Raw genomic sequence first — 26,254 nt, 5'->3', positions numbered from 1 at the left:
ACAGAGGTACATTTCCAACAAAATGTTATTCCCGTGCAATAAATCTTTTTCAAAATTCCTCATATTTTGTGTTTTCATCCACTGTGGTCTAATAACTGTAATTATAACCCAATGAGAAAGGATTCGGATATTTAAAGACAATGTCTCAGGGAAAATTTTTTAATTGAATGTCAATTTATGTACATAATTTTTACACACAGAAGTATTTATTTACCTCACCATTAATGCAATACACATTAATGCAAAATACAATAAAACATTTTCTACTTATAATATTAGGATGTAAGTATGTGGGCACAAAAATAAGAATTCAAAGAGAAAAAATAATTGACTTCAGATTGAGAATATTGAATACCTTGCTTTTACAGGGTGATGGTGGCTGGCCAATGGCTCCAGTATTTAGATTGTTGGATACAGTGAATTACATCTTTGGCTGTTATTGAAACTGACAAAACATTTATATATCAATATGAGAATATGCATGTGATACATTTAAAAGTTTTAAGGAGTGTTTGGGCAAATGTTTAACGATCATTGACTGGGACAGAAGATCAAGTGTCTTGAGGATAAGCAGGGTCACATATGTCCTGTGTATTTGCTTCGTTTTCCCAGTTTGACCTCGTGTGTGGCAATGCTTGGATGCTGGACCTCACACAAGCCATCCTAAACCTGGGCTTCTTGGCTGGAGCCTTCACCTTGGGCTATGCTGCAGACAGGTAGGCACAGGTGTGATAACCATTGACAGCACTAGAACATGATGCACACGTGTGGAGGTGGAAATGTTTGATGTTAACCATTAGAAAACAATTTCTGCTAAACTTGGAAAAAGTCTTAATTTTAGTACTTGTGACATTCATGCTTATTTGGTTGGACTAATTCTCTCCTTGTTCAACTCCATCTCCTTACTCCCTGAACTACACAAATGGATGGGGCTGCTCCCAGTGGGTCTGCAGGCAACGGAATGGAAACCCACACCAGAAAGGCAGTCACTTCATTGTGGGGCAGATGCTGGCTGGCCAAACACTGGAGAGTCGATTCTGTGTGCTTCCATAACTCACTGGTTGTGGCCTGATTAATTTAGCCAGAGTCTGCCCCTTCCAAATACGTTTCACTTAATGTTTTTTTAAAGAAATCCTTGTATTTTATTCTACAAGTTAAAAACCCTGCAAAAAGAGTTTTTCCAAAGACCATTAAAAGAATTTTATCTATCATTTAATATCCATAAATATACCAGTTAATGGCAGACAAGATAAGTGTGTATACTGAGGATAGTCATACTTTTTATTCAAATATTGTTTGAAACATTGTTTTTTTAATTTGAAACATTATTGATGTTGGTTATTGTATTCATTCCATTCCTTTATCCCAATTCTAACTATGAAAATATGTGCAGTAATTTATTCCTTCTATGTCCCTTAGAACAGGAGTAGGAAGCTTTGGCTATTGGCCATGTCTGGCTAATTGTCACTTTGGCCAGGCTAGCCCAGCCCAGGTGGGTCCTTGTGACCATTCTCGTGGTGCGCTGTGCTGAGGGTATGTCTTGGAGAACTGCCCACTGCTATTAATTAGCTCATTGGAGACAATAAAAATGCCCCAAATGCTTTAGCCAATAGATGGTCTGCATGTAACCAGACCGGGACTTCAGAGCGGGTAGAACCCTTAGTTTCCTTTTCTGCTCCTTCATCTCTCAGTTTTCTCTTGCAGACCCTGACACCCTCTTCTGCATGTGACCTTCTCCTTCTCTCTCTTTCTCTCCTTCTCTCTCTCTCTTCTTTCTCCTGCTTCTCTCTCACAATCAGCAAACATATTCTCCAAAGAAAAGTAACTCAGCTAAAGGAGGGAGGGCTTTTCCCATCTGTGTCCCGGCAGGAGACTGAGTGGCTGTCCTCAGAGGTGACTCAGCGCTTTGGAGAGGAGGACAGTCCCATGAATGAGTTTGCCTCACAGCTGGCCAGCCAACCGTCAGCTCCTTCTTTTTTTCATGTCGTTGAAGGAAAGGACAAGAAACAATTTAATAGACCACATAGCTAAGAGAGGACAGTGTAGGAAGGACAGATGGTGAATTTCAAAACCTAGATAAACCAGGACTACTTCTGTCTCCACTCCACTGACCAAAGCAAGATGCTACATATGTGAATTTGGTGGGAATTTCTATGGGAAAAAGTTTTTTTTTCAAATCTCTGAAAGGTCATGGATAACAGACTTCCACCAGCCAATAATTTGGCACAACTATACCGAACCACTTAATATCAGAATCCCAGAATATGGCACATAATGATCTGTGCCCCTTGTCTATGCTTCTAACCATAGTTATGTAAATGGTGAGGATAAAATGCCGAACTTAAGAAGAGTTCACATTGTTCATGAAGTTCATAGTTTGTAAGGAGCTAGACATCAGCATCTCATTTGAGCCTCTACACCCTCATTGTAGAAGGGGGTGGGGGGGCAACCCACAAGCAAACCAACAAAATCTGAGTCTTGGATTGTTGAAGACATGGACCCAAGGTTGCAGGGCTGGCTGTTGATTGAGCCAAAACTGAAGCCTGGGCCTGGAGCCTTCTCCCTTTCCCCTTCCCACCCCACTCACAAAAATGCTATAAAGTGTTCAGGCTGTGCCACTGGGGGCACTGGATGTGATGGAGAGCAGCATCTTTCTGGAAATTACAATCCCGAAGATTGTATTCTGTGCCTTACATTTTGTCATGTCATTTCAGACACACATGTTCTTATTTGCCCTGGTTTTGCTGTAAAACAAAACATAGAATTTTCAACAATCCTGTACCTGGTGGTAATGCAGTCTTAAAAACAAAATTTTTGTACTTAAACCTCTTTTAACAACACTTCTAATGATAGTCTTTCTCATTGTGTCAAAGGAAACATTGAAGGTGACTTCTTCCTCTCTCTTTCTCAAAAAGGTACGGCAGACTAGTCATTTACCTAATCTCCTGTTTTGGTGTCGGCGTCACCGGTGTTTTGGTGGCATTTGCACCCAATTTCCCTGTGTTTGTGGTCTTCCGCTTCCTACAAGGTGTGTTTGGAAAAGGGACATGGATGACCTGCTACGTGATTGGTAAGACATTGCTACGCCTCTGTGTCTCTGTGACAGCCAGGGGCAGGTGGCTGGGCGGTGCCGGCCAGTCAGCCCTCCTGGGGCTCGTATGTGGAGGCTTGGCGGCTGCCACAGTAATGATCTCTGCAAATAAGAAGGTGTGGGGGTGAGATTCTGACTCTTGGGAAACTAAACACCACCTTGCCAAATATGGAATATCACAAAGTACTTGGGTGCACCAACCACTTTCTAGCATGGCCATACACTAACACCTTACTGCTTTGCTTTATCAGAGTTCAATTTTTATAAAAATTTCAGCGGTTCTTAAAACACTTTTAATATGCATTTTCTGGGGCACCTGGGTGGCTCAGTGGATTAAGCCGCTGCCTTCGGCTCAGGTCATGATCTCAGGGTCCTGGGATCGAGTCCCGCATCGGGCTCTCTGCTCAGCGGGGAGCCTGCTTCCCTCTCTCTCTCTCTCTCTCTCTGCCTGCCTCTCCGTCTACTTGTGATCTCCCTCTGTCAAATAAATAAATAAAATCTTTAAAAAAATATGCATTTTCTGTGTATTTCTGTGATAGGGTTTGAGATGACATTCCTGTGTTCTCAGATACTATTTCTTAATTCTACTCCTTTTGCTCAAGTGGAGAACTTTTTACCGTGAAGGAGATCTGACCTAAAAACGTAACTAGAAAGTTTGACCTTCAGGGTATGAAAGAAAGAATAAATTTCCGTTCTCTTTGCTCATTTTACTGAGAAAAGTCCTGGCTGCTATTTTGGTTCTGTCTCTGGTGAGGTTCAGGACCAGCTACCTACTCTGAGGGTCATGGTGGATTTGTGAGTAGGGAGATGCAAAAGCTTGTTTTTGATTATTGCTCCAGATCATTAGGCTTCTAGTCCCTTTCATTACTGCTAGACAGTTCATCCCCAAGCAGTGCCTACTTTGGGGACCCTCTGAAGATCTTTTTGTGGGGGAGGAGAGAGGGTGCTGGGAGGTTGCCTATCGCCGGCTGGGGCAGAAGGGATAACTTTGGAATGTGAAGTATTTTTAAGGAAATTTTTAAAGTTGTGATCTTAGGGCACCACTAAGGTAGCACATCCCAGGATCGTCAGAATAGAATGAATGACAAATAGAAAAGGATAAGTTTGGGGGGATAGAGGTGGGAGAAGGTATGCAGTAAAATCCCCCATGTGATTTTTAAAGAAATATCACATAAATGTAAAGTCCAGTGCTGTGGGGAGAATTATCATTTAATAGAAACTATGTGGTGATCTTGAAAAAATTATTTGTAGGAGTATAATGCTCATAAATGCTTACAAATAATCTCCTAAGGAGACTACAATAGGCAAATCTTTAGAACTACCGTGATAGAAAGCTAGCCAGTTGATTCTAGTTCTGTGTTGATAAAATCATCATCACTTAAGCTTTCCTAAAATCAACACATGTGTTCTTTGTATACCCAGAAGAGTGCTGGCCTGGGTGTGCGGGATGAGCGTGGCACACACTTGCCAGTAACTGGCAGAGGAGAGAGTGAGCAGAAAGCATAGTGCCAGCACGTAGGGAAGCCGTGGTACCTTTCAGGGTTTGCTAGCATTCTAGCAATACCAATGGATATGACAGATGTAATGTCTCTGCTTGTTTATTTTGGAGCTGATCTTCAGCTTCCCTAACCTCTGTGTTTGTTTTCCTTCAGTAACAGAAATAGTAGGTTCAAAGCAAAGGAGAATTGTGGGAATAGTGGTCCAAATGTTCTTCACCCTTGGAATCATAATTCTCCCTGGAATTGCCTACCTCATCCCAAATTGGCAAGGGATCCAGCTAGCCATAACGCTGCCCGGCTTTCTCTTCCTCCTTTATTACTGGTAAAGTGGTTTTGGTCATTATTGAATTTATTCTTATTCCAAAGAATTGTAGAGTCTGCACTTCTAAACCACCATGAAAATGAAAGCAACTGAGATTTCCTAACATCTCCAGAGGGACTATGGACTTTGAGTATTTCTAGAGAATTGAGAATTTATAGAGATTATTATTTAACTCATAGTTGTTATTAAAATAAATTAACAAAGTATCCAAGCAGAAAATCTAAATAAAGTATTAATTATGTTTTGTTATTTTGTAATATCTTCTTGAACACTATAAGGCAACATACCATATCTGCCAATATTTCAACATGCAAATTAAATGCAATGAAAATGATTTGCTTCTCTGTGTGTTCTATTAAGCAAATTAATATTATTTGGGAATCTCCTGAGGAATGAAAATGTTAAGAGCATGAGAAAATTAAGTTATCAGAAAACTACAGGTTATACGCATTTGACTCTTATTGTAGTGAATGTATTTTGATCATTCCTCTAATTTAATTTTAATATATGGGGCAATCAGTTTACATGAATTGGGTCTTCATCTTTTCCTAAATGCTCATTAAATCCCAGCTCTTTTCGTAATGTATAATCAAGGACACTGTGTTCTAGGACAGCCTGGTTTTACAAGACCAATGCAATATTGATTATTTTTATTATGACCAATGATTCAGTTATCAACTGAGCATTTTTCCCTTCCATTATAAAATTTTTGAGATAATTTATGTTGCAGAGAGACTATTCTAAACTCTCAGAATCTCCTAAACTTGTACCTAATCATGAGATCCATTTTGATAGAGAAATTCAAGCCATTAACTTTTAGGTGTTGAAATTACTAGATAAAACTCAAAAAAGTCCTCTTCTTACCAGGGTGGTTCCTGAGTCTCCCCGCTGGCTGATTACACGGAAGAAAGGAGATAAAGCATTAAAAATCCTGAGGAGCATTGCCAAGTGCAATGGGAAATATCTCTCACCAAATTACTCAGAGGTAATCTTACTTATTACTAGTAAGAAGCATTATTAAAGTGGGTGAATTGATTTGTCCCTAATGTACATATTATCAAGGAGCTGACTAAGTCATTTTTAGTTTGGCTTTAAAAAGGGAGAAAAGAAAAACCTTTGGGAAGAATCACAAGGTGCATTAAAGAAGACATGGTTGTGAAATTGTGATAGCACCAGAGTGAAGGCCAGCTGGTCCCTTGGTCCATGTTTCAACAGTTGCACCACGTTCCTTGGATAATTACACTTACCGTGTTTTTACTTACTGTGGCCCCATACTATGAAGTCATTCATTCATCTTAATTTGCACAAACTATACATCTTTTCTTGACATTCAGGGTAGTCTAAAGATTTGTCTTTAAATGTAATCTTGGAAATACTATTTGTTTGAATGAAAGCATAAGCAATGATGTAATATTCAGCCTTCAGACTTACACTTGCTGCTGGCCTACCTCCCCCCACCATTTTCTTCCTCCATTTTTTTTTTCTTCTTCTTTTTCCCAGCAAAGGCTTTTTTGATGTTTCTGTACCACTACACTAAGAGAAATGAGGGACTCAAGTTCATTCTTTGCTCTTGGGAAGATTTGCTATGCCTTTGAAGACATAGAGATATATCTGAGGCCACACCTGAATAATTAGAGAATAATATATAAAAATATATGGCAGTGCTTTACTGCAAAGACAAAGTAACAGAAGGATCATTATAAAATGAATATTAGAGAACAATTTTTGGAAGATATGAATCTTTGATGAAAACCTTAAAGAATGTTAGGTTGCTAACATCAGTTTTTTTTGTACCACTCAGCTGGTTTTGATAGAACATTCTGATAAAAAAAAAAAAAAAATAAGCTTTGTTAGTTTTCTTGTCACATCCCCAACCTTCCAGAACTTGGCCAGAGAGATTTGGATTTCTACCTTTTTCCTTCACTCTTATATTCAGTGGCAAGCGGTAACCTCTGTATTTACAGAGGTTTCAACTGATCACTTGACATTGGATTATAAGGATATGCCTTAGGGTTTGCAATCATGCATACACAAGGCAGTAAAGGTAAAACATGATCTGTTTTAACCATGAAGATGAGTCGATCCTTGTTCTTTGAACATATTTGGGCTGTGGATTCCTTTTACGGAAAAAATATCCTGCTGCCTTCTGCCCTTGGTCTCATCACATTAACCTTGGTCTTCACAACTGGATCAAATGTCTGATAATCTGCACTCAGTTTCATGGTCAAATAAATATTTTTGCTTTTCGTTCAGCAGTATCCTGAAGACATTACATGCGTAATCCCAGAGCTAAGCATATGTCAGATCAACATCAAGGTTTTAAAAATAGAGAAAAAAACAGTGTGTGCTGGTGGCTTAGGAAGGCAAATAAATACCACTTAACTAGGCATGCGGTGTGTTGTCGTGAGTACTGCTGAGTGGTCACAGGATGATTCCCAGAAGCAGCTGCTCTTACGTCCCCGAGTGTCTGGTTCAACGCTGCTCCCCTACACCCACAGACCCACTTCTAATTCACGAGCACTCTAGAGACATTTCAGCGGGGAAGCAGTTCGAGGCTCGACATGGTTGTGCTCGTGAAAGATCATGAACAGTGGATCCCGTGGCCTCCAAGACGTGTTAACTCTGGTTTTAAGCAGTTAAATGTTCCCCATTTGAAAGTCAGGTTTGAAGTCAGACATGAATTTCTCTTGGGAGTTCAGCACCCAAGCCACCACTATGCCTGAGGATTGCATACTGTGATGGGCTGATAAACCTCTTTGGTTTTTAGTCCGTAGGTTCCTGTTCTTTTCTTTTCCTTGCAACCTTGGGGGTAAAGAATGTTAGGGTTTCTTTTTGGCTTTTTTTCTGTAGACTTTTCTGCAGTCTAAATTGGGGTTAATTTTATCCTTAAGATCCTTTAACATGACCCTCTGTCTCTTGTGTTCTCTGTCGGCAGGTAGATCTAGACATAAATCAGGTTTAGATGTGATACTTTAGGCAATCCTCCTTCATAACTGACTTAGTACATTTCCGTTAAGAAACATCTCATGTCTTCCCGTCTCTTCTTCTGTGGTGTAAGCTGCCATGGATCATTGTTGCCTGTATTTATTAATTCATCAGAGGTTGCAAATGACAATATTGATAATATTCCCACTTTATCATTATGTCTTCATTTGTTACTGGAATACTTACATAAAGACTAACTTCTCCCATCATTTGTTTGGTCACTCTGAGCTACAGTTCTTACAGGAAAGGCAGGATACATGTGTAATTCTTTCTTTCTTTTCAAAATAACGAGTTGGTTCCCTGCGTTCTCCAACAGCAATCAATGACTTGTGTGTTGTGGGGTTTTTCGATGCGTCCTTCTGAATGCCTGGATTTAAACCTATAATTCACTCTTTCACAAGTTTTGTTATTATCCTTATTGGTGCTCAAATTGCCCCATCTTTGGACCAACAAGTCTCCTCTTTGATGGTTCTGGGGTCCCTCTGTCACACCCCTAGGAGTTCCAGAATGCTTCTTTGTTTCTTAGCATGATGATATTTTCCAGGCTTATCTTGTAGGGTCTTACTCTTGGAATCACCTACTTCTCAAAGGGTGCTTTGAGTTTTGGACCTATCCATCTTCAACTTTTTTTTTTTAAAGATTTTTATTTATTCATGGACAGAGAGAGATCACAAGTAGGCAGAGCAGCAGGCAGAGAGAGGTGGAGGAGGAAGCAGGCTCCCCACTGAGCAGAGAGCCCGACGTGGGACTCGATCCCAGGACCCTGAGATCATGACCTGAGCCGAAGGCAGAGGCCCAACCCTCTGAGCCACCCAGGCATCCCCATCTTCAACTTTTTAAACTGTAGAACATAAGCAGAAAAGCCAAGTATTGTCTTCAAAAAGAGAAGGAATTAACATTTCAGTTTAAAACCCCTTGCTAATAGCAGAAGTCAGTCAAATTATAGGCTAAACCATGATTTTCTATTTCAGGGATTCCAGTGTTCCCACAAAGAATAAAAATGTGCAAATTACCTCTTTACAGTACTCAGAAGTACTGACCAATAGTGCAGGCATTGCACCCCAAAGCCAAAATCAGTCTTATTATGACTTCTGCATACCACTATCAATTACTCACTTTTGGTGACTCAACTAACTAGTTGACCACATCAATGTTAGGGTCGTCTTGAAACCTTGTGTCTATATAGTCACTTCGAACCTTCTGCATCCTTTGCTGCCTTAGCTGGTACCCCTGCTTCTGGATATAACGTCAAGGGCTCCCATGCTCAAGGCTAATTATCCAGTGCTCTGCCTTTATGTGCCATAGAACCTCTTTTCAATAAATCATGACTTTTGAGAGAAGTTATTATCATGTAAGTTACCACATCCTCCAAGACTGGTCCAAATCCCACCTCATCCTACGTGTTGATCACCACATCACAGATTGCCGTGAGGCTAGAAGGAAGTGGAAAGGATCTGTTTGATGCACATGGGAGGCCTGGCAGTGATGCTGTCTTTCTTAGCCACCTCCCAATCCCAGCCTGTTCCATCCCTGGTACCAGAGATCCTCATCTATTTTAGGGGGGATCGAAAGCCCTAGCTTAAATTGACGCTCTATATTACAGAAGAGAACCTAAATTCACCACAATCTAGAGCTACACCAGTCCCTTGGGCTTTGTGAATAGAAGGAGGATATGGGAAGAAATAGGTATGATGGATTTCATTGCAACATTCAACCAGGTGGGTTATTCTGAGGGTTGGCCGCCCAGCAAATAATCTCAGTTATATTTCATATGGATGTTACTCGTTTCATGGGCAAATAAACTCTGGATGTTTGTCTCACTGGTCCCTAGGCTTCCATTTGCCAAAATTCCCAGCTAGCTTCTGACTTTGTTGAAGCCACAGCTAGAAGCTAGAAACACAGATGATGAGAACGTCAGACTCTCTGAATATACCAACAGTGTAACTATTATTCCCTGATGAGAAAAGTCCAAAAATGTAAAATCAATGCAAATGAGGCAGGTGGGTGGAACTTAGAGGAAGTTGAAGAAATACAGAAAAATGGAAAGAATCAAAGTGTATAGAAACTGGAAAGAATCGAAGGATGGGCTGAGTGTCAAACACTAGGCAGTGACCCAATGCAGAAGGACACTTAGCTTAGATACGTGCACGGGCGCCTTTGCAATATTTAAGGCACACTTGAAAAAATAAAAGCAAACTATTAGCAGGTCAACAGTCCTTACAGCCCAGGCACAGCTGTAGCACAGCAGTGTGTCCTGAGGCCTCCAGAGCATCCACAGGCATCCACAGGCATCCTCTGACCCGGGGAGCATGTTGGTAATAGCGCTGTTTCCTGCCATGGTGGTCCCCGCAGATTTGCTCATAAGGTAAAGTTCTTACATGTTGCAGTTAAGTTTTTCTTTAGCATCAGTTTGACGTTACTTCCTCCCTGTTACCTGGAGTGCGCTGGTTCTTGCCTCACACCTAGTAAGTTACCAATCAGTCCGACTTTCCACGCTCACCCGGCACCATGTATGCGATTGAACAATGCATCGCATGATGATGCTGGTCTGAAGAGATAGCCATTGCCCTAAAAACTGAATGTGTATTTCTCAAAGTAGATGAGAAAGTGGGCAAGTATTTAAGAGTGCTCAGGCTTTTGATCGTAGTAGACTAGATCTCTGGGTTTAAGTAGTGGAGAGCTGGGGTTGTTGCTCAGGGACCTTTCCTTATCATGAAGTGGTGCTGTGACAGATGCGTTGTTGTTCCCGGATCTTCAGCCCATTTTGTAGGAGGATCCCACGCCCCCTCTCGTGGCCGTGGGACTCACAGCAGTGTGCCTCTGCAGTCAGGCGGATTTTCCCCACTGAGTCAGGCTCAACCGTCTGACTTGCTGGTCTGAGGCACCAGTTCAGAGCAGAAGCTGTAAAGGCATCATGCGTTTCTGACGTTCTCTTGCCCTTTCCATCTCCCACAAGAATAGCATACCCTAAATTGGTGGTGTTCCTTCAGCATGGGTCTCGGAATGAGAAGAGCCACAACTTGGAACAGAGCTGCAGAAGCTGACCTAGAGCAGCCACGTGGAATGTGGCCAAGAAATAACTGTTTTCTCAGTAAACTACAGTCTGCTAAATGTGTCTCAGTGTGTTTCGGAGATTGGAGGGTGTTTGTTTTTGTGGCCAAAGCTAACTAATATAGCTGATCCTAACAGCATTGTTTCAATTGCCAGGGTAGGGTTTAGTGATTCAACACATTTTTAGTTGTTGAGGTGACAGAGGAAGGGGGTCGTTTAGGTTATTGTTTGAAATATTCGTGTCCTCCCCCTCATTTCCATTGGATGAAAATGCTTTGGGGTTCCTTTGACATCGGGCATGCCAGTGTAACTTGCTTTGATACCATGGTGGGTGGAATGTATGTCCTGCCCTTTGACTTTGAGCTTGACCGTGTGAGTTGCTTTGGCTGTTGGTAGATTACCACCAGACGTGCTGCAGTAGAATCTTGAAATGTTCTGTGTGGTTGGGCTTGGTCTCTGCACTTTAGCCATCACCATGAGAATAATATTCCCAGGCTTGTCTCCCAGCCCCAGGCATCTGGAGTAGAGCTTGTTTAGCAAAACTTCCCCAAACCTACATCAGCCATCTCTCAGCCAACCCATAAACATATGAGTGAAATGAATGCTTATTACTTTATGTCACTAAGCTTGATGGTTGTTATGCAGCATTATTTAACCAATATACGGGTTAAATAGCTTTTGTCACTTACGGACCCAGGTTATACAACTACATAGGTAGTAACTGTGGCTTGGTTTTGCTTTCATTTTTTTCTAAAGGATTTTAAAAGCCCTTATCCTATATAGACCCCTCTCCTCCCCTACTCCTCCACTTCTTTTCTTCGTGTGGGATATGTTCATGGAAAAGAGTGTGTTGCAGCTCTAGTTAACAAGGAGCCTCTAGCAGTATAGAACTGAGTGTGTCCATATTTGTTAGTGATATTTTTTTCCTCTCTTGGCCCAACAAACCTATAAGGCTTGACCACATTTTCCCTATTTTAATGATATGCCTATATAGTTTTGTTCATAGTTAGTCTACAACTTATTAACATATAAGTACTGGGTGTTATATTGGTAGCCAGTAATGCATAAACATACCCGTGGGTGGTTTCCCTGGTGGCACGTTTAGGGAACATCAAGAACTGACATTTGCACTTTCTGATCCCAAAGGGTCATCACTGATGATCCCACTGTTAGATAAATATATAAGAAATAGAAAATAGAAAAAGATTAAAACTTCATTAGGGAGTGTTAGGTTAAGTTTTAGATCGCCTCACTTACCAGAGAGATGTCCAATTCCTAATCACTGCCGTCTTTATTGTATTGTAAAGAATTGTCATGTAGACACTGATATGTCTACAGAGAGGGACTTTCCAGCTTTGGGAATGTCTGCTTATGACATTTCCTTTCAGGGGGGGATTTTATAAACACAATTTTTGTTCTTCCAAAGAAGGAACCACGCCATGATTCTGGCTGTCATGAAGCCCATCTGGGGTATGGTTTTCAGTCCAGTTATTGTACTGTCTTTGTGAATGCTATATTTAATGACCATCCAAGGCTTGGGATGGAATACTATCTTCACTTAATTCATTTCAAAGGATCCAGAAAACATAACTTAATCCCAGGCAGTGCCGCAGGGGGGCTCCAGTCCACTTCCCGTTGTCAAGAGCCAGAAAGGTGTGAGTCTAGAAACTAGTGAAGGATCTTGGACAGAAAGTCACCAGAAACTCATACAGTGCTTTCCCTTAATAGGAGTAAATCTTCATTCTTTGACATCACACAGAATAAATGGTGCCAATCCACCCAACAAAGCCATGATCCTCAAAAATGACATGTAAAAGTTGCTACTGTCTGATGCATGCTACCACATTAGCTTTCATTTAGAATATTCTTGAATAAAAACGACAGGACGTGGGGCACCTGGGTGGCTCAGTTGGTTAAATGTCCGACTCTTGATTTCAGCTCAGGGTTGTCAGATCGAGGCCCATGCCAGGCTCCGCACTCACCGCCAAGTCTGCTTGGGATTCTCTCTCTTCCTCTCCCTCTGCCCCTACCCCTACTCATGCACGTGCACGTGCTCTCTCTCTCTCTCTCTCATAAATAAATAAATAAAATCTTTTTAAAAATGACAGGACACTTCATATAGCTAAAACGGACCTTTGGAACTGAGAGTTAGTAGTTTTGTACCTAAATACGTTTTCACAAATATCCTGAGTTCTACAAATGGCCTATATTTAAATGGGTTGTTTATTTATTTCCTACACCTTAACTTAAAAAAAAAATACAATATTGCATGAAAAGGGGGAAATGTTGCTTCAAGAAAAATGCTGCATGAAAAGAGAAATAGTGCTACATTTAAAAAGCCATAAAAACAGTACTGATGGGCTTTTGAATCCAGAGTGAGCTCCTTTCCCAAGCTGGTGATTAAATGGTAAATTCCTTTCACTAAAGGGAATTCTGCCTAAAATCTTCCTGGTCAGTAGACTCTCATTTAACCCATACAAGTACTGAGGGGAGGATGTTCCAGAGCGTCATGTGGCTTTAATTGAACTAGGAATCCAAGTGACCTATGTTTTGCAGAATGAGATTACAGCCTTGGAGTGAGCGAGGCAGATTTTCAGGATACCTCCCCAAAGAGCAGCATCTCGAGTGAGGAACCCTGGAGAGACAGGGCCTTCCTCCTCTACCAGTCCCTCACACCATCGTTCTTAAAATAATTGGGCCACTTAACCTGTGTCAGAATCTTAACTACTCCATCTAAATACAAGTTAAAGCTTGAAAAACATCCATCGGAAGTGTGAGGAAACACGCTATGTTACTGAGACATACACTCTGTGCTCAACCCCACCCATCAGTCTGGGTGTTCGATGACCCGTCACTCATGCATAATGGGATCTACAGAACCCTGGACCCTAGACTCAGGTGGTGACTCGTAGGGTGACCAGCTGTACCCATTTGCCCAGAGCTGGGGGGATTCCTGGGAAGTGAGAGTTTCAGAGCTGAATCTGAGAAAGTCTCAGGCAAACTGGGACAAGCTGGTCAGTCCTCGCCTTCCAGGCTGTGCTCAGAGGAAGTCGCAAAGGTTTACATTTGTGAGCTCAAATTTGCCTGTCTGCCCGTGGACTCTGATGCCTGTGAGGGATTCCTGGTCTCATTAGAGATTGGGCTCTGTTTACTTGTTGGATTGGTCCCAAAGTGTGACTCAGGCTGTCCCACCCTGGGGCCTCTGTCTTCCCACCCCCTCATCAATCCCTAGTTTTGTTTCATTTCTTTTTTTTTTTTCTTTTATCACCTTTATTTGAAGTCCCTACATGAAATGATATTCCTTAAAAAAAAAAAAAACAACACTTTATTGACATCTGATAAACACAAAAAACACACACATATTTGATTTATTCAACTTGCTCACTCCCCAGCTTCTATTCTAGTTCTTTTTTTTTATATAAGATTTTATTTATTTATTTGACAGACAGAGAGTACAAGTAGGCAGAGCAGCAGGCAGAGAGAGAGAGGAAGCAGGCTTCCCGCCGAGCAGAGAGCCTGATGCGGACCCTGGGATCATGACCTAAGCTGAAGGCAGAGGCTTTAACCCACTGAGCCACCCAGGCGCCCCTCTATTCTAGTTCTTAATCTGGTCTTGAACCCTAGCTTGTTTGACTGGGGCCCTGTCCCCTGCTTAATTTCTGCCCTTCTTTCTCCTAAAAATAGGATCCTAGTGCTTATCCCTTCACTCATCCATGTCTGAAAGCTAGATGCTGCACCCTCTTGATGACTGGTCTTGCTCTTCTAGAGACTGCTGCTCCTAAGAACCCCTTCTCCAGATGTGTCCCAGACCACGGACAGCAGTGCTGGCCCATAGACAACCTGCTTTTGACCTCGCCTGCACTGGCCTCTCCCCCTACAGGCCCTAGTCCCATTCATGGCCAGGTGCAGAGCCGCAGCCCCTTCCATTCGCACTTGACCTGGTGCCCCTACTGCTGAGATTCCAGCGAACCTTCCAAGCAAGGCTGTATGGATGATGATACTGGGGGAGGGCTCCGAGATTTACCTAGTGACATTCAGAGTCATTTCAACTAGCCATTCATTAGTTATGTAATCTGGGAATCATGGACTCCTCCCTTTTTCCTTCTCAAAAGCTGACCCTTGCCTTTAAGAGCAATGGTCCGCCCCTTCCAGCCCCAGCACCCTGTGGGATGCAGAGGAGTGTTTGCCTCCTTCTGTCTAGCCCAAGCCCTGGTGGCATTACAAACAAAATTAATTACAATAGAAAACAAGAGGAATAAGCCACACAGGCTTATTCTGTTCGGTTAATATTGGTAGCTCTCTTCTGTGGGCATTGTGACAATGCCTCCTTCAATTGTTTTAATTCTGGTTCTCTCTCTCATAGAATAGGGGAGTGGGTTTGCTTTTTTCTTTTTTCTTTTTTCGAGCATTTGCCAAGAGAATGGCCCTCTAATACTGTCTTTGAAATGTTCACGCTCTGTGTGAGAGAGAAAGATGGTCAGCTTTTCCAAGTGTTTTGTTCCTGTGCCATTTGGCCCTTTCTTGTGTTTTTGACAAAATCAGTTTCTGCAATCCAAATTGCTGTGCTTCCCTGCTGTGAATAAATGAGAAAATACTAGCTCTTTGTGAAAGCGTTCCCTGCTGTGGAGGCGATGATGGGTACAATGTCCAGAACCCTGCGTATCCAGCTCTGGCAGGAATTCCCAGGCGTTATTCCTAATCCAGAGCTGCTGTTACCATGACAAAACTGCTTGCTCGATCTTCGTCCCACCAGGAAAATTGCCCTTGTTTATGAAATAACCCTAAGAAAAGCGACACAGGCTAGGGAGCAGGTGAAATCATTTAAATTCTGCAAGGCCAAGTTGATCGCTTCTGCACACGGATGTGCTCCGTTGCTGCAGATAAACACAGCAGGAAATCGTGCTGAATAGTAAAGGAGAGAGCACACTAAAATCGCTTTGTTTCTATCCCTCGAGGTCCCATCCAGGAGGATGGTAACAAAGATATCAGGTCCCAGATTTTTTCCGTGGGACAAGTCCTCCTTTTCTTGAGAGGGCACCCAGATGGCCGGATGATGAACACTGGTCATGTTGCCATGGCAACACTCCTTCATGTGGGTGCAGATGCGAAGAGGACTAGGTCCACACACTCCAGAGATGGCTAGATTTCTTGTTTTGGAACAAATAATACAGACCTGTGCTGTTTTCTCTTTTTCTTTGAATTTGGTGCTATTGAAGGGGGACCCGATTGAGAAGAAGCCTTCCTTCTCCATGTGGTGAACGCACTCCTCTTAAGGTGGCTGGATAGAGCAGGACCGAGAGAGTGGAGAAGACTTTATGTCCTTCCCAGGAGACAGGCATGGGGAATGTTGGGGGAAATGGCCAACCAAAGCCACTTTCTCTGCTAGAGGAAACTTTCCTATTAAAAGCAAAACTTTGTCACCTTCCCTAGTAATGGGCATAGAGGGCAACCAGATAGAAAACCTTGATAAGCAGGGTTGCTAACACACTCCTGTCACCCAGCAGCTGTAACTTTAGCCCCACAGTTGATGGGATAATCATATGGCAGTCTGTCCCAATGGGTCACAGATCCTTGGGGACCATGGAGTTATTGCAAAAGTCCTCAGACCATTTGCAACCAAGGCTTATCTGTAGAGTGAATTAATATATCTTGGGTAAATATGTACTATTTTTTCAGAATGAAAGTGGTTGTGATTGTTGTTAATAACTGATGAGTTGAAAGGTGTTATTAAGTTTATAATAAATTTATGTTATTATGTGGTCTCAATGAACAGAAATTTTTTTAAGATTTAATTTATTTATTTGAGTGCTCGCTTCGGCAGCACATATACTATAATAATTTATTTATTTGACAGAGATCACAAGTAGGCAGAGAGGCAGGCGATGGGGGCGGGGGGAAGCAGGCTCCCCGCTGGGCAGAGAGCCCGATGTGGGGCTGGATCCCAGGACTCTGAGATCATGACCTGAGCCGAAGGCAGAGGCTTTAACCCACTGAGCCACCCAGGTACCCCATCAATGAACAGAAATTTAAAAGCACGATTCCTATCATTTGGACAACTGTTATATTCTTTGGCATTAGCCAGGAGTCTTCATACTCAAGAAGGAGAGGAGTCACTGATCTGTCATCACATGTAGGATTAGTCTTCATGTGTTAAACAACCGTTGCCTGATCTCTCACAGTTAAAGTTATACGATGTTAAACAGAATTCTTGACAACTTCCAAAATTCGTTAACTTTTTGATTCAATAAAGTGAACTAAAGTTCATTATATTCTGCTCTTTCACTGGTCCTATGGACAAGCGCTACATGCTAAGTAGGAAGAATTGAGTAACTGGGTGTACAATTGCCTTACTACCTCTCAAAGGTGAATCCTTGTTTTCTTTCCTGCTTCCATTTCCAAACCAATACACCACTAAGGGTCTAGATCTTGAGGAAGACTGAGGAAGGCGTCTTGAATGAATGCTCAGCATGATTACTTTTATGGCACAGAGTGCAATAGAGTTTAAGTACTTAGCCTCATGTTTTGATCAATATGTATAGTCTCTAGGCTTAAATAGTTGTGTTTGAGAACTTAGAGAAATTTTGCTAAAGGTAATTGAAGTATTCACTCTGCCATTTATGACAGTTTGCGTGCTGTATTGATACAGGCTGCTCTAAAATTAGCAGCTTTTTGATGGCAGCTGAGTGAACTAGAGGGTCTACTTCATGTAGTATTTTTTTTTTTTTTACCATTTCATTTCTTCCTACGTTCTGTAAACTATTTGGTAGGCTTTGTTCCCTCAAAATAACCAGCTTCTTCAGTTCAACAAGTTCATTGATCATTTCAGTGAAAATATTTTTCACATTACAAAGTGAATCACAGAATATTGTACTTGGTACTCATATATTTAGAAAAATCATTTAAGGTTAACTGACAAGCTGGCTCAGAAATAAAGGGACACCTACTCACCTGGTGTAGCAGGTGATTTGTACATCCATTTCATTTTCATTTGTACATCCATTAGTTAGCAAACAGTTACTGAGTGCTGTGTTCAAAACATCTGCCTTTTAAACAGTCTCTGTATAATATTAACTTTCAAAAATGTCTCTTGACATGCATTGAAGAAGCTTTGTATTTTTTCCGATTCTTTGTTGTTGCTTTTCTTTTTCTTTTTTCTTTTTTGAACTGTATTCAGCTTCCTCTACTAGTTCCCTATCTGTTCAACTATACTCACCTTCATGATATAAGAAAGAGCTAAATCAAAGTTCTTACCATTTAAAGTTGAAGAACAGCTGAGATCTCATGTGCCGAGTTTGGAAACCATTTCGGTGTGTTTTTGTTTTGATTGCATTTGTTTCTAAGTGGAAAGGTATTCTAGGGGCGCCTGGGTGGCTCAGTGGGTTAAGCCTCTGCCTTCGGCTCAGGTCATGATCCCAGGGTCCTGGGATGGAGCCCCAAATTGGGATCTCTGCTCAGCAGGGAGCCTGCTTCTCTCTCTCTCTGCCTGCCTCTCTGCCTACTTGTGATCTCTGTCAAATAAATAAATAAAATCTTTAAAAAAAAAAAGGTATTCCAACTGGATCTCAATCAGTGTATCTGTTAATGATGAAAACTATCATCTATTTATTGAGATATAATAAAGCAATTCATAAGTCAAAATTAGGGTTAAAAGTGAACACAGTCCAACATTAATGCACCTTACTATGGCCCAGAGTCAAGCCACGAGACTGAACATGCTTCACTCTCGAAAACCTCCAGAAACAGAATTCCAGGGATGGCATGTGCCACCTGCTCATGGCTCAGACATAGAAGCATCTTATCCCTCGCTAAAGACTGTTCTGTCTTGAACAATAAAGGGCATACCAATGAGAAATAAGTAACTGTGTGCAAAAATATTTTGCACATCAATAAAAGGGAGCCACTTGCAAATTCCAGAACACACCAAGGATTGTGATGTTTATTAAGGTGCATTTCAACTAGTCTTTTAACTGTTCAGTTGTACTAGACTTTCATCAGAGAAGCTTCTTAGCATTCCCCAATGCGAGCAAATAAACATGAAACTAAGGATTTTCTGGGATATAGAAGGAAGCCAAAATCTGGATAGTTGGGAAATGTGGAAGCACTGAAAATGGACGATATTCCAGCGTGGCCTCAACGTGACTGGAGATTGTTTTGGCTATTGTCATTTCTCTTTGAGTGCAGCGTTGACTTAATCGTGCCTCTCCGCATGGCACAGCCATTACTGGGCTGTGCAAGGCCCCTCTGGTGTTTCATTTTACTTTCCCTTTCTCCTCTCTCCCCATGTCCACTCTCAACAGGTTTCCAACAGAATGTGCTTGATTTGTGCCCTTTGATATTTATGTGCCCTTAAAAACTAGAAGTTGTTGCGTGTGTGTTTAGGTGACATAAATAGAACTGTGCTGCTCTAGACCTTGCTTTATTTCTTTTTCACGCAGCAATACATTTTAAAGCATATTGATCCAATTACATCCAGTCAAAATACCTTTCTACCATCTTGCTCACATGTGAGTGCTGTGTGGTTTTCAACAGTATCATCTGCTGTGTTTCATGTCCCCATCCTTCTAATGACAAGCAGGTGGGTTGTTTCCAGTCATTGTCATACGTGTCCCCTTGGAACCTTTGTGAGGTTCCTCATGGAGTTTAATACCTTGAAGTGGAACTGCTGGGTCCTGGGATGCATGCAGGCTTTGTGCCCTAAGTAATGCCAGAATGTTTTCTGTGTACACCCACTGAGTGTCCCATTTGTCCACACATTTGGTATTTTCTGATTTTCTATTGGGCCAGCCTCCTGAATGTTTTAAGTTGCACATCTCTGGTTACTAGTGAAATTCAGCATATCTCCGTACATCTCGCTTTGTTATTTGGGTTCCTTCTCTGTGGATGGCCTTGCCGTCCACGCCCATGTGTATTGGATTTTATGGAATTTGTCTCCTTCCATTTATAAAACTCCTTTCACCCCCTTGTTGGTTCTAGACATTGCAAGTACATGCTTCTCAGTGTTTTAGCTAGTCTTTGGCTTTCCTACTTTTTTCTTCATTGGACAAAAATTCTCAAAGCCTTAAACTTATCTGATACAGGCCAATCTGTGTATATTTTTGGCTATTGATTATATTATGGGTTTTGTTCAAGAAATATTCTTCTAGGGGCACCTGGATGGCTCAGATGGTTAAGCGTCTGCCTTCGGCTTGGGTCCTGATCTCAGGGTCCTGGGATCGAGCCCCGCATTGGATTCCCTGCCTAGCAGGGAGCCTGTTTCTCTGTCTCCCTCTGCTGTTCCCCCTGCTTGTGCTCTCTCACTCTCTCTGTCAAATAAATATAAATAAATAAATCTTAAAAAAAAAAGAAAGAAAGAAATATTCTTTTACATCCAAGGGCCACAGAGATATTCCCCTATTAGCTTATGGCTTTAGCTGTCTCAGTTACACCCAGATTCCTCTGGAGCCCACCACCATTCTGACTGGGAAGCAGGGATCCACCTTGATTTGTGTCAGTGCTGAGCCAGGATTTTTGTTTCTTTCCTTTTTTTTTTTTTTTTTGAAATCTAGCTAATAAGCAGATTCCTCATTCATCAAGTTCCCATTTCAGAGTCTGAATTAGTTTACAACCCAAGAGCTGTCTACAGTTCTTAAGGACCCCAATAATTAGTGACTCAGACATGTGCTTCTGTGCAGCAGACCTGAGCCAGGACACAGGCAGGTTGCAGGGGATCCGTAAAGATAACCTTCTTGGGAAACTCCGTATGGATGAAGAAATGTGTAATAAACCACTGCATTTGGACCCCAGGTTCATATACCGCTACCAGTCATCTTCACATTCTTGGCCTTAAAAGGTAGAAATGTTTTTGTTAGTAAGTGCCCCAAAGACTTCTCGTCTGTGGCACTCTTCATGACTCTGTTCCTCCCTGACATGAAGCAGAGCTACTCTTCAGAGCTGAAATGTCAGTAATGCGAAAACAGACGTGTTACGATCGTTCCTCCAAGTACTTCTCATTTCTTTCCATAATGAGGTTTGCTCTCTGTGACAATAATGCCTGCCCCCGTCCCTCTTAAAAAGGGGTGCTGTGGAAGAGCACACTTCTTAAATGTGAAAAGAGATCATAGTTTTTAGACCCACCGACACCCCCATGAGATCTACCCAGGGCTGCAATTTGATTTGTTAACTTTTCCTTTACCTGGGTAGCTGCGCCAGCTCTCAGCCTTCAGCGGGAGGGCCATTCTACCCAGGGTTCTCTCTGCCTCAGTGTTATACTTTGATGGTTAAGTTCTGTGATAAATTGATTAGTGCCTATAAGTTGAAAATGCAGAAGAAATAGTCCTCATTTCTTTTAGGAGTTTTTTTTTTATGATTAATTATCTTTATTAACATATAATGTATTATTTGCCCCAGGGGTACAGGTCTGTGAATCGTCTCTTTTTAGGAGTTTTAATGGTGTGATTTTGTCAAAAGGAGTTATTGACTCTAAGTAAGAAACAAATCGTAAAAGTTGCATTTTTTCCAAATTTAAATTGGACGGTCTAAGTTTGATTACTTCAAGTAGAAATATAGGACTTAGCATAATAAATCCCTATCAAGAGGAGGTGGGGACCAGAGGTTTTTTTGGGTAAACTTGAGAAATCCACAGACTATCACTCAAGATAAGCTAGGTGTGTGTGTAACAAACATTACCAAAATCTCAGTGGCTGTTGTCGAGGCCCCATAGTTTCACTGGGGCCTCCTCTCCTTGGAGCACGGTCCTCCCCCTGTAATCCACGCTGCCTCAGTAGCTTCTTCCTGGGCTGTCGAGAAAAGAGAATTCTAGGGGATCTTGCTTTGGCAACCAAATGCCCACAAGTTTGGCACATTCGCGTAGGCGGTCCCACCCAGTCACAAAGAGTCAAGAAATGCAATCTTCTCCTGCCCCCATAATGGGATAAGGAGGGAGGAAGGGAAGCAAACATATTCGGCAGACGGTGCCAGTGAGTGCCACCCCACGGGCCTCTTTTAAAAGAGAATGAATGATTAAGAATACGCCATTCAATCGGAGAAACACTGACTCCGGAAGATAAATGCTTTTCAGTTCAAGTTATTGCTACGAAGTAGGTTTCACTTTCATCACTGGTAAAACAATAATAATAATAATAATAATAATAATAATAATAATAATAATACTAGTTTGGTCAAAGCGTAAACACAATTTTAAAACTTGTTATGGAAAAATACAGTGGAGGGGCGCCAGGGTGGCTCAGTGGGTTAAAGCCTCTGCCTTCCGCTCAGGTCATGATCCCAGGATTCTGGGATCGAGCCCCACATCGGTTCTCTCCTCTGCAGGGAGCCCGCTTCCCTTCCTCTCTCTCTGCCTGCTTCTCTGCCTACTTATGATCTCTCTCTCTCTCTGTCTGTCAAATAATTAAATAAATAAATAAATAAATAAAATCTTTAAAAAAATTTTTTTTCTTAAAAACAAAAAAGAAAGAAAGATAAATACAGTGGATATTATGAAGACCCATTTCCTATCAGAGACACCCCAGCCGCAGGGCCCCTTGGGAGCAGAAGGAAGGCCAGGCCCAGGGGGACAAACGCCAGGAGCCCAGGGCCATCAAGGCAGTGGAAGGGCGGGCAGACCTCTCCCCAGTCCTAGCCGGTTCAGGGCAAGGATCCAGACAGACGCCCTGAAGAGATGCCTGAGAACCCAGCTTAGCACCGCGGGCTATGCGGGGACCCCATCTCAGCTTGCGGAGACGCTGTGAAGGGCAGAAAGAGGGAAAAGAGGAGAGGGACCCAGGCCCCTGGCACACATACAGGAGGCAGCCAGTGCCAGCCTGCAGGCTCTCTGAGAACAATGTCCTCGACATGCCCCATCACTGTGGCCCTGGGCACTTGTGTGACGGAGTCTCATGTCGTCTGGCTGTCCTTGGCCTGTACAGAAAGGGCTGCCAAGCCAGAGGAGGGGCAGGAGCGAGCGCTTTATGCCCACAGGCCTGGGCAGAAAGACACCTGCCAGGAATCTGACTGGGCCAAGTTGCCTTTTTACTGGCGTCCTGCAAACACCTGAATGCCCGGGAAAGAGAGCTGGTGTAGACAACAGCTAACAGAACCCAGTGGCCAACATCCCCCCAGCCGGTGAGGAGAACAGCCATCTCCTGAGTCCATATCCTGTTCCGGTCACATTCAAGACCTCATTCTGATTAAGACTATTCAGAAGCATCCAGAAGACTACTGAGAAATGATGCTAAGAATACTGGTGAGTGGGAGCCTGGGGTTTGGCTTTTGTTTGGACCTATCAGATGACTTCCTTTAATTCACTCATTAGCTTTTCCCTCTATTAAAAAAAAAAAAAAATCCTTGGCTACCTACTGACTTACAGATGCTCAGTTTGCGTATTCATAGAACTAAAAATCTTGAGTGTTTGAACGTGCTACCATAGTGTGAGACTCTGGATGTCCTTTAAAATGTGATATTTGGAACTTTTCTTTTTCAGTAATCGTCACTGACGTTTATGCTGTTGGAGGGTTCCCTGAATTTGAGTCCCTTAACAGCACATCTTGGTGTTTCCTCCCCCAAGTTCTGAGTCTTTAGGGTTAGAGTTGTTGTTGTTGTTGTTTTAAGATTTATTTATTTGTTTGACAGAGAGAGAGACAGCAAGAGAGGGAACACAAGCAGGGGGAGTGGGAGAGAGAGAAGCAGGCTTCCCGCCGAGCAGGGAACCCGATATGGGGCTCGATGTGGGACTGGATCCCAGGACCCTAGGATCCTGACCTGAGCCAAAGGCAGACACTTAACAACTCAGCCACCCAGGCGCTCCTAAGGCTAGAGTTTTAGATCTGAAAGTGCCTTTTCTTCTCTCTCTCTCTCTCTCTTACTTTAACACCTCCCCCACCCCCCCCAAAAAACTCTCTCAGTTTGTTTTTAAGTAATGAAAAAATGTTCCAACACGTGACCCACAGCTGCAACCCATTAACCTTTGCTAATATTAAGTCTGCACTTTGGATCTCTCCTGGGAGCAAATGGATGGATGCACTTTTGCTGTTCTGGGCAGCGTGCCTGCTTGGGGAGGGGCGGGGAGGGACGCTTTCCAGCCAGACTCAAAACGAGTGGAATAAATATCTTCTCTGCGCATCCTGATAGAAGACCTGACCTGGCTGGACCCCAGGTGCTCGGGAGCCACCAGGTCCACTACAGTCGCCGCTAGCCATGTGCAGCCATGGAGCCTTGAACTGTGGCTAGTCTGAGCCACGATGAGCCATAAGAGGAGACTGCATAGTGATTTCGTAGAGCGTGTAAAAGATCTCCTTCAAAGTTTCTTATTAACTGCATGTTGAAATGGTAGTGTTTTGGATAGATTGGAGTCAGTGGAACATTTTATTAAAATTAATTATACCTGTTTATTTTACCCCTTTTAATGTGGCTTGTGGAAAACTTAAACCGAACTCTGTGACTCGGCTATATTTTTATTGGATGGCACTGGTCTAGGTGACTGAGATTTGTTTTAACTACTTTGCTAAGCAGCAAATATGCATCATGATTTTAATATAGACTTTTATTTATAATATGAACTCTGTATGGTAAATATTTTATCTACTCTTGTTTCAAAGTATAATGAAGTTTTTAACAAGTCCCAAAGCACTATGGGTTATTTGACAAATTGACTTTTATGGATACCGGGTAGTGCTATGACTACCCAGAAGCTAGCCTAGGCTTTATAAGGTGCAATACTTACCCTTGGATCTTCTGGTGTCGGCCTTCGTCTCACTGATGGGGGCATCCGTGACATGGTGGGATGGGGGCATGGGTCCCCCAGCAGTTGCCAGTGGACTTCCTCCTACTCATGGATGTCTTCCAGCCCCTGATGCTTGTATGAAAGACCTGCAGGTAGTTGAACTTTGAAGATGGCCCCTGGTCCTCCAGATCAGTGAGCCCCAAATCCTCAAGTTATATTTTATTCCCCCTGGTTTCTGGAAAATTAAAGACTTCTAGAGAACAGAGCCGTAGGGAACTGGTGAAAATGATTACATCACAGGATTGGACTCAAGAACAGAGAAGTGTCCCCTTCTCACCCATGGCTTTGCTTTTCCTTGTGAAATATGGCAACAGACGAAAAATCCACCTCTTGGGAACAACCAGATGAAACTGCAAGTCCACCTGACATTGCCCCCCCGCCGCCGCCACCCCGGCCTGCCCTGGCAGGCCCCATGGAGCGTAGTTTGTCCTCTAAAGCCTGGGGCACTTGTATTGCGTCTCAGCCTGCGAAGAGTAAACACTAGGAGTCAGCTCTGAGGCAGGACAATTCCTTGACCATCAGTGCTTCTCACACGAGTATCCCTGGATGTTCTGAAAAGGAAGATGCTGATTCTCTAACCTGGGCTAGGGTGTGTGTGACGAGCTCGCAGGTGACAGCCACCCTGCTGATTCATGGACCGCGCACATTTTGAGGACCACTCTCACTAAATGTCACTTGGTTGCGGGAACATTCGTGAAAAGTTACCCAGCCTAAGGCATGGGGGATCAACAGTGCCAAACTGACATCAAATATACCTGGTACATTTTTAAAAACCAGTATAAAAAGAAATCCATTCCTTTAAAAAGAAAAAAAAAGCGGGGACAATGAACATTCTTCTTTTTATGGCGGTACTCAAGTCAGGCGATCTTTTTTTTTTTTTTTTTTTTTTAATTTCTTTTCAGCGTAACAGTATTCATTGTTTTTGCCCCGCACCCAGTGCTCCATTCAATCCATGCCCTCTCTAATACCCACCACCTGGCTCCCCCAACCTCCCACCCCCCACCCCTTCAAAACCCTTAGATTGTTTTTCAGAGTCCATAGTCTCTCATGGTTCATCTCCCCTTCCAATTTCCCTCAACTCCCTTCTCCTCTCCATCTCCCCTTGTCCTCCATGCTATTTGTTATGCTCCACAAATAAGTGAAACCATATGATAATTGACTCTCTCTGCTTGACTTATTTCACTCAGCATAATCTCCTCCAGTCCCGTCCATGTTGCTACAAAAGTTGGGTATTCATCCTTTCTGATGGAGGCATAATACTCCATAGTGTATATGGACCACATCTTCCTTATCCATTCTTCCGTTGAAGGGCATCTTGGTTCTTTCCACAGTTTGGCGACCGTGGCCACTGCTGCTATAAACATTGCGATCTTTAAAATCACCTCTCCTTAGGGGCATGATAGTGTCAGCTACGGTTTACTAATGAAAAAGATGAAGTGCCAAGTGAGTCATCATCTGGAAGTAACACATCTCTGAAATGATACAAAACAGCAATGGTCCCGCTGCCTGCGTCCACGATCGAGCTCTTCCTGTGTGTGGTGGGCGTGTGG

The 26,254-nt window shown here is 42.6% G+C and overlaps 1 protein-coding gene across 3 annotated transcripts in view; it reads left to right on the top strand.

Moving 5' to 3' along the window:
• The window catches only part of LOC111158710 (solute carrier family 22 member 3), a 90,786-nt gene that overhangs the window by 42,745 nt on the left and 21,787 nt on the right, over window positions 1–26,254 (top strand). For all 3 annotated transcript variants that reach the window (XM_022520926.1, XM_022520928.1, XM_022520929.1), the window contains exons 2-5: window positions 613–716; window positions 2,916–3,070; window positions 4,744–4,912; window positions 5,780–5,897. In XM_022520926.1, coding sequence (XP_022376634.1) covers window positions 613–716; window positions 2,916–3,070; window positions 4,744–4,912; window positions 5,780–5,897 — 546 coding nt within the window. The remainder of the gene's footprint in view (window positions 1–612; window positions 717–2,915; window positions 3,071–4,743; window positions 4,913–5,779; window positions 5,898–26,254) is intronic.

Source organism: Enhydra lutris, unplaced genomic scaffold (genome assembly GCF_002288905.1).
Source record: "Enhydra lutris kenyoni isolate GAN:26980312 unplaced genomic scaffold, ASM228890v2 scaffoldscaffold62, whole genome shotgun sequence".
Taxonomy (NCBI): Eukaryota; Metazoa; Chordata; class Mammalia; order Carnivora; family Mustelidae; genus Enhydra; species Enhydra lutris.
Note: the sequence above shows the minus strand (reverse complement) of the source record. Positions and strands in the feature narration are given on the sequence as shown.